Source organism: Haliotis cracherodii, unplaced genomic scaffold, assembly GCF_022045235.1.
Source record: "Haliotis cracherodii isolate W230 unplaced genomic scaffold, xgHalCrac1.p SCAF_16, whole genome shotgun sequence".
Classification (NCBI taxonomy): domain Eukaryota; kingdom Metazoa; phylum Mollusca; class Gastropoda; order Lepetellida; family Haliotidae; genus Haliotis; species Haliotis cracherodii.
Window position 1 is genome coordinate 9,265,790 of NW_027266271.1, and position 21,238 is coordinate 9,287,027.

At 39.1% G+C, this 21,238-nt stretch overlaps 1 protein-coding gene across 1 annotated transcript; it reads right to left on the reverse strand.

Moving 5' to 3' along the window:
• Window positions 1-1,641: 1,641 nt before the first annotated feature.
• LOC139463714 (uncharacterized) lies at window positions 1,642-19,825 on the reverse strand. Its single transcript, XM_071244968.1, has 2 exons — window positions 19,762-19,825; window positions 1,642-2,219 (listed from the first exon to the last, which is right to left on the reverse strand). The coding sequence occupies exons 1-2, from the start codon at window positions 19,823-19,825 to the stop codon at window positions 1,642-1,644; spliced, it is 642 nt and encodes a 213-aa protein (XP_071101069.1).
• Window positions 19,826-21,238: the final 1,413 nt, after the last annotated feature.

Below are 21,238 nucleotides of genomic sequence, written 5' to 3' on the forward strand. Positions count from 1 at the left end.
TTAATTCAAGAAAGGAAGGGCTTTCTTTGTATACACAGAAGTTATTTGAGACAAGTGGAATTAATAGAATAATTCTTAAAACCTCAAAGGATTTGCTTGAAGTTTTGCAATCACAGATAAGAATCACGTTCAGTTCTGTCAAAACATGTCATTATTCAACTTCGTACAACACTATCCAACACGACAACCTTAAGGGCAAACTTCATTTTTTGATCCATCATATACTTACTACTAAACATGGGGTCAAGAGATATGCATGTGGTTCCAGCACTATCCTCAAAGGTCCAGGACAATTTGTCAAACATGAGTGAGTGAGTATGGTTTAACGCCGCTTTTAGCAATATTCCAGCAACATCACGGCGGGGGACACCAGAAATGGGCTTCACACATTGTACCCATGTCGGGAATCGAACCCGGGTCTTCGGCGTGGCGAGCGAACGCTTTAACCACTAGGCTACCCGACCGCCCCTTGTCAAACATGAAAGCAAATGTCATTTGAAGTTCACTGAGAAAACAAAATGTGAAGTGCTGGACTTCCTCATTGACAAACACCTATGTGTAATTTTGGCATAAGTCATTTAGGCAACAAGTAGGCATCCCCATGGCCACCAACTGTGCTCCCCTTCTTGTTTATCTTTTTCTTCATGAATACGAATCGGAATTTCAAAATCGAAACAAGGCAATTGGGCTAAGAAATTTGAATAAAGCTTCAGGTATATCATGAAATACTGCCGATGTGACGTTAAATCTTAACTCACTCACTCAGGTATATCAATGATCTAATATCGTTCAGTAATGGTCAAATAGACAATTCCCTTACACTAATTTAACCTTATGAGATAGAAATAGAGAAACCCAGTGTCACAGCCTCACCTGTTTTACATTTAGATCTATTTGAGTGCGTGCGTGCGTTTGCGTGCGTGCGTGCGTGCGTGCGTGCGTTTGGGTCCACAAAAAGAAGTAATGGGCTGCTTTCGATAAAGTCTATCTTTAAGGCATAACACGTGAAACAAATATTCATGGCATATGTTATTTATTTTGAATAATATAATGTTCCGTTTACAATCCCAGGGAGAAGAATCCATTAGTTTGTTTCAGTCCTCCATCTTCATGAACGGCTTTGCTGGACCCTAAACGGAGAAGATTGAATTGAGTAAATCAGTATGGTGTTACATTTCATTATTCTGTGTATGGTCGGGATGAATGTTATTGAAAGCCATGGTCGAATACAAATATTGGCTGTAAATACCAACCTGTCTATGATAACTCCTTTACAACCTGAAATATGTACGTCATTATTCAACACGCGTTTATTGACATTATATTCAACTGTTAATTGCCTTTGTGTCACATGGTGAATCATCAATGTATCTTTCTAAAACAGAAACTGCTTATTCTAATGCGCCCTTTATTCAAAGGAATCAAAACATGATTGTATTGACATTTGGATAGCAGAAGATTATTATTCATAGCCATTTGATCATCAAAATATAACCTGAATATTAACGTACCAAGTGTATTTTTGAAGACAATATCCCTTTGGATTGAGAGGATAGAATACTCTCCTCGAGGAGAATCTGTATGCGGGTATTTGATCACCGAAATATAAAGTATTAACGTACCAAATGTTATTTTTGAAGATCAAAAGAATCCCTTTGGATTGACAGGATAGAATTGCCTCCTCCTGATGAATGGCGGTTGGTACACGGCTGGGCTACTCATAGAAATAGCCTGAGCTTGTGCCTGAGCCTGAGCAGCAGCCTGAGCTTGTGCCTGAGCTTGTGCTTGTGCAGCCTGAGCTTGTGCCTGAGCTTGTGCGGCAGCCTGAGCCTGTGCCTGAGCTTGTGCCTGAGCTTGTGCGGCAGCTTGAGCTTGTGCGGCAGACTGGGCTTGAGCTTGAGCCTGTGCAGAAGCGAAACTCCCACCACTGGTTCCGAACAAAGGAACGAAAGCAGGGGTCATAGATCCAGCAGCAGGATATGCTGTACCTGGGACATAATAAGGCCCAGTAGCAACAACACCTCCAGATGCCTGTGCAGCAGCGTGAGCTTGTGCCTGGGCCTGTGCAGCAGCCTCAGCTTGTGCCTGAGCCTGTGCAGCAGCGACACTCGGGTCGCTAGTGCCAAGCAAAGAAGTGTAAAAAGGAGTTAGCACATGAGCAGCGCCCACTGCAAGGAACGCACACAAGACTACGCAGATTCCGTTCATTCTGGATTGGTCTGTGGAAAGAGGGTCATATTTGTGAAAGATCAAAATAAGGATAATCTGTTGAAGTTAATTCATCTTAGAAACAGTAATTATTCACCTTGCATTATACACTGAACATCTAACGGGTGCGTCAGTGCCTTATAAAAATCTCTTTCATGTTAAAAGATGAGTGGGTATGGTTTTACGCCGCTTTTAGAAATATTCCAGCAATATCACGGCGGGGAACACCAGAAATGGGCTTCACACATTATACCCATGTCGGGAATCGTACCCGGGTCTTGGGCATGACGAGCGAAAGCTTTAACCACTAGGCTACCCCACCGCCCCCATTTTAAAAAGGAACTGAAACCGAACAGGAATGGAACCATACAAAGCACGTATGAATCACTGTAAAGGTTCAATGTTGACACAAGTAGATGATTATGTTCTGATCTATCGGTCACATATCTGCTAACAAAAGTCGACTGTACTGTAGGGCTGTCCCTAGAAACATCCTATGACCCTAAGAGTAACCAAATGGATAAAACTCAAAAAACTCAAGCCGGAAAGTCTTTCCGATAAAGTTGCAGTGGCATTCCCGAGGAGTCATATGAACGTAATAAATCTAAACGGGTGTCAACAATTAGCATTATATGTGTCAATAACGTCAACAAATACCACCACCAGCGTACATAGAAGATGCCATGTCAAACAAATGATTTTATAAGATAGACACAATTTTTATGGATAACAACTTCTTTAATACTGTAAAAAGCGACGTTTCGGGAACTGAATGAGGGACATAGTGCAGAATATATATATATTCTGCACTATGTCCCTCATTCAGTATTGCTTGACAACGGTATAAGGATCTATACCGAAACGTCGCTTTTTACAGTATTAAAGAAGTTGTTATCCATAAAAAATGTGTCTATCTTGTCATCCGTCAACTTCTAAGTAATGCCTATCAAACAAGTTAAATGGTTTTATGTGTATAATTCCTGTAAGAAAAGTACTATTTCCATTATATGTACACATGATGTTTGTGAACTGCGCCAGTAGTATAGGACAGTACTCGGAGGAATGCACGCCACTTACATTTACAAATAATGCAATTTTGCCTCATGTATCAGAAAACCTTACCTGATGAGTGATCGTCCCTAAAGATATCTCTGATGCATTAACACAAGGCTTAAATAGGTAAGTCAGCAAAATGACAAAATTGATGACTATTTTAGAAGTGGAATGTTTTACTCGGGGACACGAATGCCTTTGCATCTACAAGCATGACAGTAACAAGGAACGGGTGATTGGTGTGTTTTTTATGAATAACAGCTTTGCTTTTGAATAAGGATAAATGCCAAAAAAGGAATAATTAATGGTTCTGATTCGTGACACAATAATAGATTATATAGTATTAAATTGTTATACCTGTAAAACTGATGCCTTAAACTAGTGCTAAATTGTGGGATCGTCTCGACAAGATGACAATTATCACCCTGCAAGTTCCTGAAGGAAATGATAGATACATTTTAGATATAATTTATTTCAACCAAAGTCATGAAGATCGGTACACAAGAATGAACAACACAAAATGCCAAGTAACCAGTTTGTCATTAAGCTGAAATGAATAAACATATGAAGATACTGATAGGATGGCGTTGTATATATATATATATATATATATATATATATATATATATATATATATATATATATATATATATATATATATATATATATATATATATATATATATGCCCTTCATTTGCGTAAGAATTCGGAGAGTTTTAAAAGGGCGTGAATCCATGTGTGATTGAATTGATGCGGTTCCACACTTATTATCAAATTCATGATCTTATCACTCTGGTTGTTTCCTGTCTACATAAGCGTCTGGTAAACAACAGTTTGCATTTATCAATATATGCCTCCACTGACCATTACCAAAGTGTGTCTATATTGGTTGCACTCGATGACCTCTTGGGTAAACCTTGTGTAGATACCTCTATTGGTAGTTCTAACGTACGTTTGTTTCCTTTTTCAATGTTCATGCTTGAACATGTTACTAGTTATTGAAGATAACAAAGTAAATGTAAGCTGCACAAAGAAAGAACAAGATTATACTCTGTGTTGTAAAAGGACATCAAATGATTTCAGCAACTTTTCTGATGGTAGGTAGATGGGTTGCTTTGAACGTAATGCAAAACCAGAAACTGAATCCACTAAATCGGAAATAGCCGCATGTTCCCGAAATTGAAACTTGCAAACAAGGGAATTCACGTCGACGTAAGTAAGATTCTCAGAAAAAAATCAATTTCTCTGAATCTCCCACAATATTTCAATTTCAGGAATAAACCAACAGTTTCATTTTCCAACACAAACACCATTTTATCCATGTTGTTCAATTTAGAATTAGGATACATTTCAGTTTAAAGATGTTTTCAATTTCAGAGGTATTTCATCTAGTCATTTGTTATCATTCTTATAGACATCTACTTCCGATTATGACAGTTCTTGTCTAATAGTGTACAACCATAACACAGCTTCCATTTAACAGACATATGAATAACGTGCCACTTTTGAATTCAACCACATATCAAGTTATTCTAGTTTACGAGCACAGTAACTATGAGCTAGGTTCAATTGATATTTAATGTAATCATAAAAGATATTTGAGAATCGTACCTTTACACCACAAATAATTGACAGCAAATACATTGTGTAAGGAATTAATTCATTTCTGCTTGTCGCTTTAACTACTGTTTGTTTTGGGATATTCTTATTCATTTCTGGCCTTCCTACTTGATATATATTGAAAACAAATAAATCTGGATTGTATTCTGCAGATTCGATTCCCCACGTGTACAATGTGTGAAGCCCGTATTTGTCTTGCCACTGGTGATATAGTATCAATTTTTCTCAACAACCAAAGTTCCTGTGACACAAATATTTTCGTGTATTTTTCAAACAAGTAAAGTTTGGTTTTCAATATTGTAGTACATGTATGGAATCAAGTCACAAAAACGCAAATGCTACAGAAAAGTGTACATTCCATGCAAAAGTTGACTTTTATGCAAGCACCATGCATTTCACTACCCAATAAAAACATGTGCGTTTACGGGATTCCATATGCATGGTTTAGCATAGTGCTGACAACAACTACTCAGAAAAACAAGTACGCAATTATTTTACATTACGAAATGCAACGCCTGTCCTAAAATGAGCGTCTACTAGCCATTGGTATACTTGAAGCATACGTGATGTTGCAAGACAATTTAACGTCCACAAAAACACAATTTGGTGTTTATGGCAACGTTGGCAACAGACGAATGCAGTCAGAGACCATCCTCGGAGTGGCAGGCCACGTGTAACCAATAATCGACAAGACAACTGGATTCGAACAACACACCTACGAAATCGATTCCAGCCAGCAAAAGTGACTACAAGAATCATCCCTGGCCTTCGACGAATATCTTCACAAACCGTACGTCGCCGCCTCAGATGTGCAGGGATTGTCACCAGAAGACCCGCCAGACGTCCCATTTTGACAGGAAACCACCGTCAAGCACGTCTACAGTGGTGCAGACAGCGTCTACGCTGGACGGCCATGCAGTGGGGAAAAGTTCTATTCACTGACGAGTCTCGTTTTCACCTCAGCCACAGCGATGGACGGATTCGAGTGTACAGACGTCGAGGTGAACGTTACGTCAATCATTGTGTCATGGAAGAAGACCAGTTCGGGGGCGGCAGCGTTATGGTATGGGGCAAGACAGAGGACCCGTTTGATGGTGGTAGAGGGAAAACTCAATGGACAGCGCTACCGCGACGAGATCATCAGCCCTGTTGTTCTACCGTTTTTGTGTCGTCATGGCCCAGGCATTACCTTTCAACATAACAACGCCCGGCCTAATATTGCTCGACTTATTCAGGAATCTCTTCAACAAAACAACGTAAATGTCATCCCCTGGCCGGCTCGCTCCCCTGATCTCTCACCAATCGAGTACATGTGGGATGAGATGGATCGGCGCCTTCGACGACACTCCAGGAACTTCGAAACATGCTCCAGCAGATATGAACAGATATCCCACATGAGACGAAAATGTGTTGCTTGTGTTGCTTGCATCGCAACCAGAGGTGATAAACACGCTATTGATTTGTATATTGACATTTTGGCATGTTCATATTTTTTATGAAATCACGCATTTTCTGAAGTCAGTATGGCAAATTGAACCATTTGTACACTTACAAGAGTCTTATATCTGTTGCAAATAAGATCAGATTTGGTAAAAAACATAACTTTGCTTTAAATCTTATTCAATGTGACAGGAACTTTTGTTGTTCATTATATGTAAACTGCGGCGTGACTTATTTGAGGTGAGGTGAAATAAAGTTTAACGTCGCGTTCAGGATTATTGCATTTTTATAGCGACGTGCATGCACGTGTGTGTGTATGTGTGGCTGCTTGTACTAGTCCGGACCAACGCCGTTTTTATAGTGCTAGCCCACAGAGATACCATGCCGCAGTTTAACATGAATACCACTCTCAGACACAGTATACTGACTCGCATCCGATCAGTCCTCGATTAATCCCTTTAATGCCGAGCGTCAGGCATAGTAACAACAAGTACCACCTTTCAACGTCTTTCGGTATGACGCGGTCGGGGAACGAACCCCCGTTAATAGCTAACAAGTCTGGATTGTAAATTTGGCGATGGGTAGCGTTGACCCTGTCGAAGATCCTGGCTCGACTGCCCACGTGTGGCAATGTGTGAAGCCCACATCTGTCTTCCCACTAGTGATATAGCATGAAATATGTAAACTATGGCGTGACTAACTTGAATCAGATACAGGGATATTGGAAAGCTGTTGACATTAATCTTATCTGGCTGGACATTTGTTGGTCTCTTCATACATTATTTCAACAAAACAACATCAATAATATTAAGTGTTTCTGTTGTTAAAAAGTTATTGACTGACTGAATATGTGAGTCAGAGACGCCCCCACAGGCGATCCTTTGTATATTTGTCTTTGTATTATGTATAAGGATGTGCCAATATATAGAACCTGTTCGGATTCCGGGTAAGACGACAGGTCCCAAGAGCCTATGCTTGTTGTAGGAGTCGTTTTCATGGATCGGGTGCCTAGACTCGATGACTCGGATGATTGAATGTCTTATCTAAATTGCATGAGTATCGATTATTTACAGACCACCGTCATATATCGGGAATGCGAGGGGTGAAACAACAAAGAGGGAAACAAATATGTTTAGTGTATAGCTCACTCCTTGACTTCCCATAATGGTAGACAACTGGTCAAAATATTTTCACATTACGACAAGAACTCTGGAACTGGCATAGTTGAAATAATTCGGGAAACCCACAGAAATGTCTTGTTTCGTTGCTGAAGATTTGCCCAAAAACTGTAGATGGTATTAATGAAATGAACTTTATCAATCTGGTTTCACGTTGAAGCTTGTTACTTTCATTCAAGACAGTTAGTCCTATTCACATGTAAATGTCGGTATAAATTAGTGTGTTTAACAACAATAACGTGGAAGAGATGCCCCTGCCTCTTCTTTAATGCAGAGCGTGTACCCTCTCTTGTCTCATACCACATTAACCAAAAAATAACGACAAAGACCTTTTTTGCTTATTTCACATACTCGAAAAACGCATCCATCACCTGTTTTTGTTATCCATCTTCATCAACGTTTTTATTCCTGAAATATAGATATAATACAAAGTGAAGTCATAATCGATTATACATTTCTTTATTCTGAATCATGACATTGAAGGATTATATTTTTGATAAATCTGTTGTTAACACTTTCAAACATCAGCGGTTTAAATCATATTAAACTTTATGATTCGAAAGTCCACTCGGTTACATGCCTAGTGTTGACTTCAAAAATATCTTTGCTAATAGATGCAGCATGAAAATGTAAACGTAGCGCTGTTGCGCTTGATAAAAAACATGTATTTTGAGGTCTGTATATGTAATAGCCCGAACGAATCTTAAAAGCGCTAACGAGGAGGCGTGGCTTAATTAGGACGGCTGGCTTACTTACTTACTTTCTTTGGAGATTTAACGTGCGCTTTCCGACTGATGCGTATTTCGCACACGGGCCCGGCCAGGCCATTTAATGTGTTTCCGAAAGGGGCGAAAGTGGTGTGTGCAACCCAAGAGGGAGCTTTAGGGGTTGCTTATATAGAATTTTGGAATTTTGAGATTTGGAATAGATGCCGATGGGGTTGGGGAGGAGAACTAAGGGAGCTGGGTATGGTGGATGTTTGTTTGTTTATGTACTTTTGTTTTGGTAGATTATAGTGTTTTTAGATGCGTTTTATTAGTTCCGTTTTGATTAAGAATACGCCTAAGGCCTTGAAGTTTTCTAGTTTATTTTGTGGGTTTAGTATTGCTTCTAGAGTGAGAGCCTTGTTTACATTGAGGGTGGTTTGTAATGCAGTTCGATGTGTTAGGCAGTGTGTGCAGTGGATGAGTGCGTGTTCTGGGGTTTCTAGTTTTTTTTGATGGATGGAGAATTTTTGGTTTGGTTAGTGGTTTGCTGAGTACTTTTTTGATTTGGCTATTTGAGTTTAGAAAAAGATTATGCCATTTTTTGGTGATTTTTTGCTTGTTTACGCTTTTAATTTCTGATTTTGAGATTGGTAAGTTTAAGCTTATTTCGGGGATTTTGAGGGATAGTTTAGCTACTTTATCGGCGTTTTCATTACCGTATATTCCTACGTGGGCGGGTATCCACAAGAAGGTTATTTGTTTGCCTGCCTTAGTTAGGTCGTTGGAGCTTTTAAGTATTTGATTTATTAATTTAGGTCGGTTTTTGGCATTTTTGTTTTGGAGGGCTTGCAGTCCACTTAGGGAGTCGGTAAGTATTAGGATTTTTTTGTGTTTTTTGGATTCTTGATTATGGAGGGCTGAGGCCATGCCCATTAGTTCTGTCGTGAATATTGATTGGTTGTTTGGGTGTCGGAAGGAGTGTGTGGTTTTAGTTGGTTGTGTGGTATGGACTCCGAAACCTGTGTGTTTGGAGGTCGGATCTGAAGATCCCTCCGTGTAAATGTGACACCAATTTGGCCAATTTTCGTGTATGTATGCTAGTGTGGTGGTTTTAGCTATGTTTGGGTCGGTTTGTTTATTTATTTGGCTAGCTAGTGGTGTGTCTATTTTGGGTATTTTAAGTTTAGGGGTGAAGATATTTGATTGTTTGCAGTTTTGTTTAAGATTTTTAATTTGGTGTTCATTGAGGTAGTGTTCGTGCGGCCCAGAAATTTAAGCTTAGCTGTTCCCTGCGTAGACTTAGTGGCATTTCTCCTGTTAAGGCCTGAAGTGAAGTGTAGGAGGTGCCATGTTGGGTGCGTGTAATTAGTTTGAGGGCCTGATATTGTATTGAGTCAAGTTTTTTAGATAGAGAGTTGTTTAGGGTGTTGTATATGACGCAGCCGTAGTCTAGTTTTGATCTAATTAGTAATATGTAGAGAGAGAGGAGGGTATCTTTGGAGGCTCCCCAGTTAGAGCCAATTAGGCATCTTAGGGTGTTTAGGTCTTTACTGCATTTAGTTGTTAGGTTTTGGATGTGAGCATCCCATGGCCAGGTGAGATGTTCATCGAAAATAAGGCCTAAGAATTTGGTTTGTTTTTTAAATGTGATTTTTTGGTTGTTTAGCTGGAGGATTGGGGAGGCGGCTAGGCCTGCAAGGTGATAGGGTATCAACACCAGCCGGTCGCCATTCATCCAAGAACAATCCCCTGGTCGTACAACCACTTCTTTTTTGGGTATGTACAGATCTATCAACTGGAACAATTTTGAAGTAAATAGTGAAATAGACATGTCAATATCACTGTTGCTCAATAATACTTCCCCAATCAGTGGCAGCAATACAATCACTTAGGCCATCGTAGTCAGCATGGTTATAATCATATATAATTCGTTTAAAAGATTCCTTACGTGCCTTTCCAAACCTGAGGGAAACGAATACTGGACTATGATCACTGCATACTGGAGGAAGAACACCTGATTCATGTACAATGCTATAAACAGAGGTAAAGATGAGATCAACCAAAGTACTAGTAGTATCCTATACTCGTGTAGGTTCAGCAACAAGTTGTATTAGGTTGTAAAAGAATTGTAAATATTCAATTTTGTCGTTATGTCTGTTAAGTATATTAACATTAAAGTCACCTACTACAATCATTTTAGAGTTTTTATCAGGCAGCTTTCGCAAATGATATATCAATTAAGTCCCAGTAGTAGTTCCTGAGGTCCCCTCTATAGAATGTACCAATCAACAATTTATTATTATTTACAATGACCTCAATCCATACAGCTTCTAAGTTTGGGAGATCAAGATCGGGGACATGCGTAAAATACAGGTGATCTTTTACATACACTGCGACCCCTCCACCCCTTGTAGGTCTGTCTTTGCGAATCGGTGGATGGTAACCAGATATCATTATTACATCATTTGAAATGCCAGGATGTAACCAGGTTTCTCAAAGGCAGATAATGTCAAAATTACCGTAAGATCAACCTTATCCTTCAAGCTCCTTATGTTCAGATGTACAATAGTAAGAGGCCCCGGATGTGGATGAATATTCCCCGAGCATAGCAGCAATATTGATATTATTAAGAAGTGACGAACCCCTAAACATAGGTATAAAACTATACAAAAACACAAAAACTTGTCAAAACGGCGCCTATCTCAGCATAAAGAAAAGTTGCAAAGCGCCCGACTGCCATTCGATACTGGCATATATCAACCCCCATTACATTGGCAACTAACAAGCAATACAAACCATAAAGAGCGGGAGACAGTGGGCCGTGCAATATTCATCTTGTTTACATGTAAGCAAAAAGTTTTAAAATCATGTTCAGGCTGTAGAGTATATTTACTTGAACAAATGGTATCTTGCAGTAAAAAACCACAATAAACGCCAAAATAAACAACTAATGTCATGATGTGCATGTCACCGTAGCATACATACACAACTGGTTCCGGTGTATTATCCTCGCTCTATAAAGGACTATGACAATCATTTTGCAAGTTGAAAATACCCCTGATACTTTATGAATACTTTATGGCAGTTTATGGAGTCAAACTCAATGCTGATTATTCATAAACTTAATGCCTCGTACTATAGGCCTGTGGCCTCTTCAGTGCTGAATAAAGATTGAAAATACATCAAAGACGGAGGTAACTTTATACATCAGAGTTCTTGAGAATTAGTTCATGTTTTGTTCTTAGACTAACATTTCAACCATCGATTGTGTTCACATGTAGACTCAAACTGGTATATTAAAAAAATGTATACAGACAACAACAAAAAATTAGATAACCCAGGTAAAGCATGCGTGTCTTCGTGCTTTAGCATTACACATTGGGTTTTCATGTTCCTCTAGGTTTTAATGTTTATTTATTTTTATTTATTTATTTTTTCTGGGTTATATATTTAACTAAATATACATTTAGTTACTTGTGTGTGGGTTTTTAAAAAAATGTATTTGTTGATTTTGATTTTTATTGATTTTGCGGGGTATATTTCTTTTCGGGTGTGGGAGGGGGGTTGTGGGAAGAGGTGGGGGGGGGGGGGGGGGGTCCCACATTTCCATTCGTTTTTCATGATAATATTTTGTATACATAATAGGTTGTATATAACGTATGAATCCCTTCTAAGATTACTTTATCTCAGTTCTATATGACGTGCTATTTTACTTCTCTGTGTCGTTCTTGTTTTCTCTTCAGCATGAGGTTATACTGTATCATTTTTACTATTTTGATATTTTGCAAATCAGTTTCGGTGTGTCTTTTTAACAAGGTGTTCTTCATTAAGATTCACCGCCAGCCCGATTGTGACAATTACATGTACACTTTGCTTTGACGATGCCGGTTGATGTTGTTCAATACAGTCTGGTAGTGGGTGTTTTTGAATCTATTCTACATGCTAATCATTTCGGGAAGATGATACACATTTCTCTATATTTTGGGTTACCTTGCTTATATAATTTCCGATTATCATTCTTAGTTTTACTTTTTCTCTTCTGCTGCAGTGATATCCATCCGAATCGAGGAACTTTGCATAGTCCAGATCTAAAGAATATACATCTAAACGTACGCAGTCTTAAAGACAAAATAGATTTAATCAGTGCTGAATTAGATAGTTATGATGTTGTATGTTTAACAGAAACCTGGTTACATCATGATATTCTAGCCACTGATATTACACTGATACCATTTTCAAATCGTAGCCTGTATCAAGGAATATATTTTAGATCTTAAATCAGAGTATAACGGACAGCCTGAGCTGGAGGCGCGCGTGGATATGTTGACAGTTTTTACGTAGTTAGTGTTAAAACCGAATGTTTGCGAGGATTAATACGATTTCTGAATTCAGTTACAACAGTAGCCGTACATGTATTTGTTACATTGAGTCATTTCATTCAAATTTGTTTGGTATGATTATGTCTTATACTTATTTTAGGATGGAAGGTACAGTTACCAAATAAAATATGCTGAAATATCAATTCATTATGACCATATTTCATAATCTATTTTTTAAAGTAACCCTCCTTACATTAAAGATAACTATTCAAAGAATATAGTACTACAAGACATTGTAAAAAAACGAATAATCAGGGGGGAGACTTTATACTGAGGCGGGCTCGAAATATATCCGCCCGGGGGAGATTTTATTTCAGAACAGATTCTCCGGGGGAGAATCTGTACCGGTATAAACTCTCCGGGGGTAGAATTTGTACGGGGGAGAGTTTATACCGGGACACCGGATACCGGATACAGACTTACATATGTATTCAATGTATGTTAAGAGTATGCTTGTCGGGCATGTCAATTCACCTTGATTTAACATCAATTCCATGATAATAACATTGTGAAGTATTTAATCTTTCAAGTTTAGCCCCCATTCCACCAAAGGCCGTGCTGTTATAAAGATAAACATCGATTGATCTTTGTAGCCAATTACTGCTAATTCTCCAGGTATCTGATCACCTGCCAATATCATGATTGAACAATACTGAAAAACCTCCTCAAGACATTCTAGAGAAGCATTCATTACATGGAGAAAATAGAGGAAATCTAAAAGCATAGACTTTACCAAGATCGAAACACAATACCAATCCATTGTAGAATGCATAACCAAAGTAAGCTCTCTGACTCTCTAAATCGAAGTACAATCCACACACAAAACCTTTCCGTCAAAAAACTAAAATACATCCCGTCCAGCAGAGATACACAAGACGGCTCTGGATAAGTGATGGAAGACCGCGAGGAAAAGAATACCCATGCTACCGAACCTACAAACGTTTGAAAAATGACTAGCTATTCAACAGATTCTGAAAAATCCCTTCACTAGAATATTTTTTTAAATCCTTTGAGTACAGTAATGGTCTATTTTGGAAGTTAAGTAACACAAAAACGGAAAAGCGAATAATTGACTTATCTGACTGTAGGGAACACAGGCAAATTGGGATTCTCTACTCAATCCAACGTTTGATCATGACTTCCGCTGAAGTGTAGATAGAGAAGTATCAGACCACTTAAGCCCTCAATCCATATCACTACCCTAAACGAACCAGTGGAAATAACAGAACTTTTAACAATCTCGAGAAGAAAGAATCTGGTAGTTCAGACATAATACAGAATGGATATATTCCAACACCATGCTTGGAGTCATCAACCCGATCCCCATAGCTGCAATACAACTGATGCGGATTTAAGCAATATTCACAAATACTGATTCATAAGGTGGAAATAGACCCAGAAATGACTCCGGAAATTACAAGCATATAGCCCTTCTTCATTTGACATATAACCTGTTTAAAAAGGTGGTTTATAAGAGGCTTACCAAATGGATCCATCCGAACAACGTTCCCACACCAACCAGGAACAGCATTCAACCTCATGGAGTCAGTACATTACAACCTTGAGCTCGGAAATCGTGTGGATAATAGTGCGTTCCCAGACGAACGTGTATTGATACTGTTTGGCACAATGGAGTGTTCTTAAGCTACCAAAACTTGGAATCTGTGGATTTTTGCAGCGACAACTTGTCAGTACATACAGTCATTTTACTGGCTTTATCTCAAAGGAATAGCGAAAAATCCAAAGTCTTCCCAACAAATCAAGGGTGTGTCCTCTCCACGTTTATGTACCTAGTATTCGTAGATTAATTTCTCAATCTCTTAGACCCCCCAAACCTTAGAATCAAGATTACAAATATTAACCTTGGAAATCCAATGTTATCTGATGATCGCACACTGCAAGCACTCTAACCGAATTGTCTTCAAACACTTCTTGCCATTGTGACAATGTAGTTTTTGAATGGCATTTAGAAGTGATACACATAAGAATGAGAATTTATGCATCTCAACGTCCTTATTATGAGGAACACAACGTTTCAGGGTATATGCTTACTCCTTCATGAGTCACAATGTATACCAGAAAATGGAGAACCCTTTCAAATGTAAAATCATCATATATGGATGCCAGATGCGTCATAGCGAGTAACAAGTGAGAAGGTAACTGTCACATCAAGCACTACATCCTTGGGCATAAAGGTCAACAGATGCAGTGGCAGAAGCTTGCAGAAAAGCAAAAGTACGTTTGTAGGCATTTACCCTCAAATCGAAGCGAATACGATCTACCAGACAATACAATAAACCAGAAGTTATCATTAAAGTAGTACGTTTTCTTATGATATATCTTACCTTATATGTAAAATACATGAATTGGTCAGTGACGTTTAGATAAATTTCAACGTTGCCCCGCTAAATTGGTGAACAACCGAAAAAAGTACCCCGAGTCATGGCAACAAACATCTCTCCTTGCAGAAAAAGGGCGTCACGTTATTGTTCGCTTTGTCCGGAGCTCACCTGGTAATATGTCGACAAATGTAATACAAATCTAGTGTCCTATAACGCCATTCTATTGTGATTAAAACCCAAGCTACCACTGTCTCGTTTTCAGCGTATTTGAAAGACATGCCTCTAAAAATAGCTGCCAAATTAGATTACATTCATAACCAAGGAAACCCTGTGTTGTCATGGAGATACTGACGCCACTTCCACTGTTTGTTAAGGTGATTCAACTGATTTGCCTTTGCATGTGTTTGTGAAAAGTGCAACCGGTTGGGCAGGATGCGCTCAATATTTTGCGAACATCTGGTATCATCACTATTTAATAGTGTTTCATAAACACATGCTCATGATATAGTCGGAGTCGTAGAATCGACTCTGCTTTTGGCGGATATTTCTTATGAATACGGAAAGGGTATTATGGCTTTTTGTTATTAAAATATTTTGTTGAAGTGGTTCTTACATTTAACGGTATACGATTCCACAGCTTGATAGTAGATGGGGGATAAGAATCAGTTGAGGTTTTATTCTCGTGCGGGGAATTGGGATATTTTCCGAACTTCTTAAGGTGTATGTATTTTTGGAAGCAGTGGAATTTGATGAAATATCTTTTTAGTAAGATGGGGCTATGTTGTGATATATTTCATATAAAAGACAGTTTTCGTTTTCTGCTACGTTCTTGCAATGCTTCCCAACCCGGTCGAAATATAATGATGCTCGCGATGTATATCTTGGTAACATAGTAATTAAAGATTCCAATTGCAATGTCTCTATATTTCACTCTGATCTATTGAACATCCACCCCAAAGCTCAAAGGTGTATTCACAATGGGGCCTAATGGCAATCTTACAAATGTTATCGAGAGTGTCGCGGTTATACATAAGCTTACCTTTCCTTAATGAGTGTATCATTTTTAGGTTGTTTTAACAATATTGTTTATAGGGAAAAAAACCTTTTGCTAAATCCTCCATGTTCAATAAATGGGTCTTGCTGTTTTAACTGTATTCATTTTCCTTCCCATCAAACTGTTATTTAATCATATTTGTTTGTTTGCATAACCAAAGTAAGCTCTCTGACTCTCTAAATCGAAGTACAATCCACACACAAAACCTTTCCGTCAAAAAACTAAAATACATCCCGTCCAGCAGAGATACACAAGACGGCTCTGGATAAGTGATAGAAGACCGCGAGGAAAAGAATACCCATGCTACCGAACCTACAAACGTTTGAAAAATGACTAGCTATTCAACAGATTCTGAAAAATCCCTTCACTAGAATATTTTTTTAAATCCTTTGAGTACAGTAATGGTCTATTTTGGATGTTAAGTAACAGGAAAAACGGAAAAGCTTATCTGACTGTAGGGAACACAGGCAAATTGGGATTCTCTACTCAATCCAACGTTTGATCAAGACTTCCGCTGAAGTGTAGATAGAGAAGTATCAGACCACTTAAGCCCTAAATCCATATCACTACCCTAAACGAACCAGTGGAAATAACAGAACTTTTAACAATCTCGAGAAGAAAGAATCTGGTAGTTCAGACATAATACAGAATGGACACATCATATATGGTTACCAAAGTCTAACACTGACGTTAGGGAAGTTATACAACAGAACGTTACGGCCAGGATATATTCCAACACCATGCTTGGAGTCATCAACCCGGTCCCCATAGCTGCAATACAACTGATGCGGATTTAAGCAATATTCACAAATACTGATTCATAAGGTGGAAATAGACCCAGAAATGACTCCAGAAATTACAAGCATATAGCCCTTCTTCATTTGACATATAACCTGTTTAAAAAGGTGGTTTATAAGAGGCTTACCAAATGGATCCATCCGAACAACGTTCCCACACCAACCAGGAACAGCATTCAACCCTATTGGAGTCAGTACATTACAACCTTGAGCTCGGAAATCGTGTGGATAATAGTGCGTTCCCAGACGAACGTGTATTGATACTGTTTGGCACAATGGAGTGTTCTTAAGCTACCAAAACTTGGAATCTGTGGATTTTTGCAGCGACAACTTGTCAGTACATACAGTCATTTTACTGGCTTTATCTCAAAGGAATAGCGAAAAATCCAAAGTCTTCCCAACAAATCAAGGGTGTGTCCTCTTCACGTTTATGTACCTAGTATTCGTAGATTAATTTCTCAATCTCTTAGACCCCTCAAACCTTAGAATCAAGATTACAAATATTAACCTTGGAAATCCAATGTTATCTGATGATCGCACACTGCAAGCACTCTAACCGAATTGTCTTCAAACACTTCTTGCCATTGTGACAATGTAGTTTTTGAATGGCATTTAGAAGTGATACACATAAGAATGAGAATTTATGCATCTCAACGTCCTTATTATGAGGAACACAACGTTTCAGGGTATATGCTTACTCCTTCATGAGTCACAATGTATACCAGAAAATGGAGAACCCTTTCAAATGTAAAATCATCATATATGGATGCCAGATGCGTCATAGCGTGTAACAAGTGAGAAGGTAACTGTCACATCAAGCACTACATCCTTGGGCATAAAGGTCAACAGATGCAGTGGCAGAAGCTTGCAGAAAAGCAAAAGTACGTTTGTAGGCATTTACCCTCAAATCGAAGCGAATACGATCTACCAGACAATACAATAAACCAGATGTTATCATTAAAGTAGTACGTTTTCTTATGATATATCTTACCTTATATGTAAAATATATGAATTGGTCAGTGACGTTTAGATAAATGTCCACGTTGCCCCGCAAAATTGGTGAACAACCGAAAAAAGTACCCCGAGTCATGGCAACAAACATCTCTCCTTGCAGAAAAAGGGCGTCACGTTATTGTTCGCTTTGTCCGGAGCTCACCTGGTAATATGTCGACAAATGTAATACAAATCTAGTGTCCTATAACGCCATTCTATTGTGATTAAAACCCAAGCTACCACTGTCTCGTTTTCAGCGTATTTGAAAGACATGCCTCTAAAAATAGCTGCCAAATTAGATTACATTCATAACCAAGGAAACCCTGTGTTGTCATGGAGATACTGACGCCACTTCCACTGTTTGTTAAGGTGATTCAACTGATTTGCCTTTGCATGTGTTTGTGAAAAGTGCAACCGGTTGGGCAGGATGCGCTCAATATTTTGCGAACATCTGGTATCATCACTATTTAATAGTGTTTCATAAACACATGCTCATGATATAGTCGGAGTCGTAGAATCGACTCTGCTTTTGGCGGATATTTCTTATGAATACGGAAAGGGTATTATGGCTTTTTGTTATTAAAATATTTTGTTGAAGTGGTTCTTACATTTAACGGTATACGATTCCACAGCTTGATAGTAGATGGGGGCTAAGAATCAGTTGGGGTTTTATTCTCGTGCGGGGAATTGGGATATTTTCCAAATTTCTTAAGGTGTATGTATTTTTGGAAGCAGTGGAATTTGGTGAAATATATTTTTAGTAAGATGGGGCTATGTTGTGATATATTTCATATAAAAGACAGTTTTCGTTTTCTGCTACGTTCTTGCAATGCTTCCCGATCCGGTCGAAATATAATGATGCTCGCGATGTATATCTTGGTAACATAGTAATTAAAGATTCCAATTGCAATGTCTCTATATTTCACTCTGATCTATTGAACATCCACCCCAAAGCTCATAGGTGTATTCACAATGGGGCCTAATGGCAATCTTACAAATGTTATCGAGAGTGTCGCGGTTATACATAAGCTTACCTTTCCTTAATGAGTGTATCATTTTTAGGTTGTTTTAACAATATTGTTTATAGGGAAAAAAAACTTTTGCTAAATCCTCTATGTTCAATAAATGTGTCTTGCTGTTTTAACTGTATTCATTTTCCTTCCCATCAAACTGTTATTTAATCATATTTGTTTGTTTGTTTATTTATAAACGACACAGTCGGCCGCAGTCAATAATATTCTAGTTATATCATGATGGAAGGCAAACAGTTGATTACATTATTGGCTTACTTTGTGTAACATTTGTGAAGAAACGGGTGACCCTAGACTATCATTTAGTCTCTGAAATCTTATATTACACAATATCCTTCTTGACTCGAAAAATATAAAAAAGTCCCTATGCTGTGGAATAGAGCTAGCTTGAGCTGGCTAGACTTGCTTTTGTATGCATTTCTAGATTATTATTTTTTCATAACATAAATATATTCAACGGTCATAGTGCAGGACTAGGGTTACCCTTACGTCCTCACATGTTCGTGTTGCTGAGGACAGTGTGATGAATTATCACAAAGTAAGAAACACGCAGTTATTTCAGTTTTAAATTCCACAATAAGTTCAATCATTACTAAATCTGATCATCAAACGAATATTTAAAAAGTGCACATGATGGGTTATGCAATATTTTTTTGTCCTAAGATTTACTCAGTGACAAACAATTCATCAACATAATGAGGTATGCGTCAAAGGTATTTGTGATCATGTGCTTGTTGAGACTGAGTATTGAAAAACACAAAAACGCATCTGTTTTGTCAGACGATATAAATGTAATTGTGCTTTTCTTCATTTTTTTAAACTTCAAATTGACAATCATGAAATTCTGTCCAGCAATGAATGTGATGGGATAACTGGACATTCTCAGCTCTATTAGTGATGCACGATATCTCGAAATAGAAAAAAACAACAAGTTAATCCAAAATGTGTTTATTACCTACCTATTTTTACAGTGTACTGGCTAATATCCGCCAAATGATTTGATTGTTCCGGGTTCAATGGCATACACAGGCAGAATGTGTGAAGCCGATGTATGTTGTACCATGGCTCATTAACGACTGAACAGTCATGGTAACCATGTGATACATCATGGTATTCCTGGCGAGTTCACAGCAGTGTAGACCGTGTGGACATTAATAGTGAAGAAACTGTCTGCCAAGTAATGATGAAGAACTGTAACATACACGATTTCTGCCATGTGATATGTCATTGTCTAAATCAGTATGTTGACAAGACAGCTCACTCCGTCATTATCAACGGCCACGGCAAGACGACAATACAGTCCTAACTTACATCTGTCTAGTTAATCTCTTCAGCTTCTCCCCCTCACACCCACCCCCACCCCCACAACCCCACAACCCCCCACCCTCACCCCCACATACACTATCACACACACCATACACCCATAACCCCCCAAAACACACACACACACTCTCCCACCCCCCTACAATCCCCCCACACACCCACACACATACACTATCACACACACATACAACCCCCCCTTACACACACACATACACTATCACACACCCCTACAACCCCCCCCCATACACATACACTATCACACGCCCCTACAGCCCCCCCCCCATACCCATACACTATCACACGCCCCTACAACCCCCCCACACACACACACACACCACATACACTATCACACACGCCTACAACCCCCCCCACACACACACACCCCCCTACACTATCACACACCCCTACAACCCCCCCCATACACATACACTATCACACGCCCCTACAGCCCCCCCCCATACCCATACACTATCACACGCCCCTACAACCCCCCCCCCCCACACACACACACCACATACACTATCACACACGCCTACAACCCCCCCCACACACACACACACCCCTACACTATCACACACCCCTACAACCCCCCCCCCCCCCCCCACACACACACATACACTATCACACACCTATACCCCCACCCCCCGACACACACACACACACACACACACACACACACACACACACACACACACACACACACACACACACACACACACACACACACACACACACACACACACACACACACACACACACACACACAAACACAAACACACAAACACAAACACACACACACACACACGGGTGGCTCAGTCGTTTAAGGCAGCGCGATTCACTGTGCAGAGTTGCGTCCCTTGGACACGCCAGAAACCGAAGTGGTAAACGTGTGAGACCTGCATCACTTCGGGCTTTTCCCCCATATTAAGCTTACATGCCGCGATATAACTGGAATACTGTTAAAAGCGGCGTTTAAACGCAACTCACTCCCTCACTCACTATTCTTTGGCGTTAACTCGCTATAGTTTTGCGTACCATCCATTCTATCTATTCTATGGCGTATCTCTTCTCAATTTTTGCACCCTCGCTATTCATTCCTAGTATCAAATATTA

What these genes read in the sequence shown, in the direction of transcription:
- LOC139463714 (XM_071244968.1), bottom strand. Translation starts at nt 19,825, where the DNA reads ATGCCATTGAACCCGGAACAATCAAATCATTTGGCGGATATTAGCCAG. An exon ending in CCAGTACACTGTAAAAATAG is followed by an intron (nt 2,220 to 19,761) that starts GTAGGTAATAAA and finishes CTCTTTCCACAG; the next exon opens with ACCAATCCAGAATGAACGGA.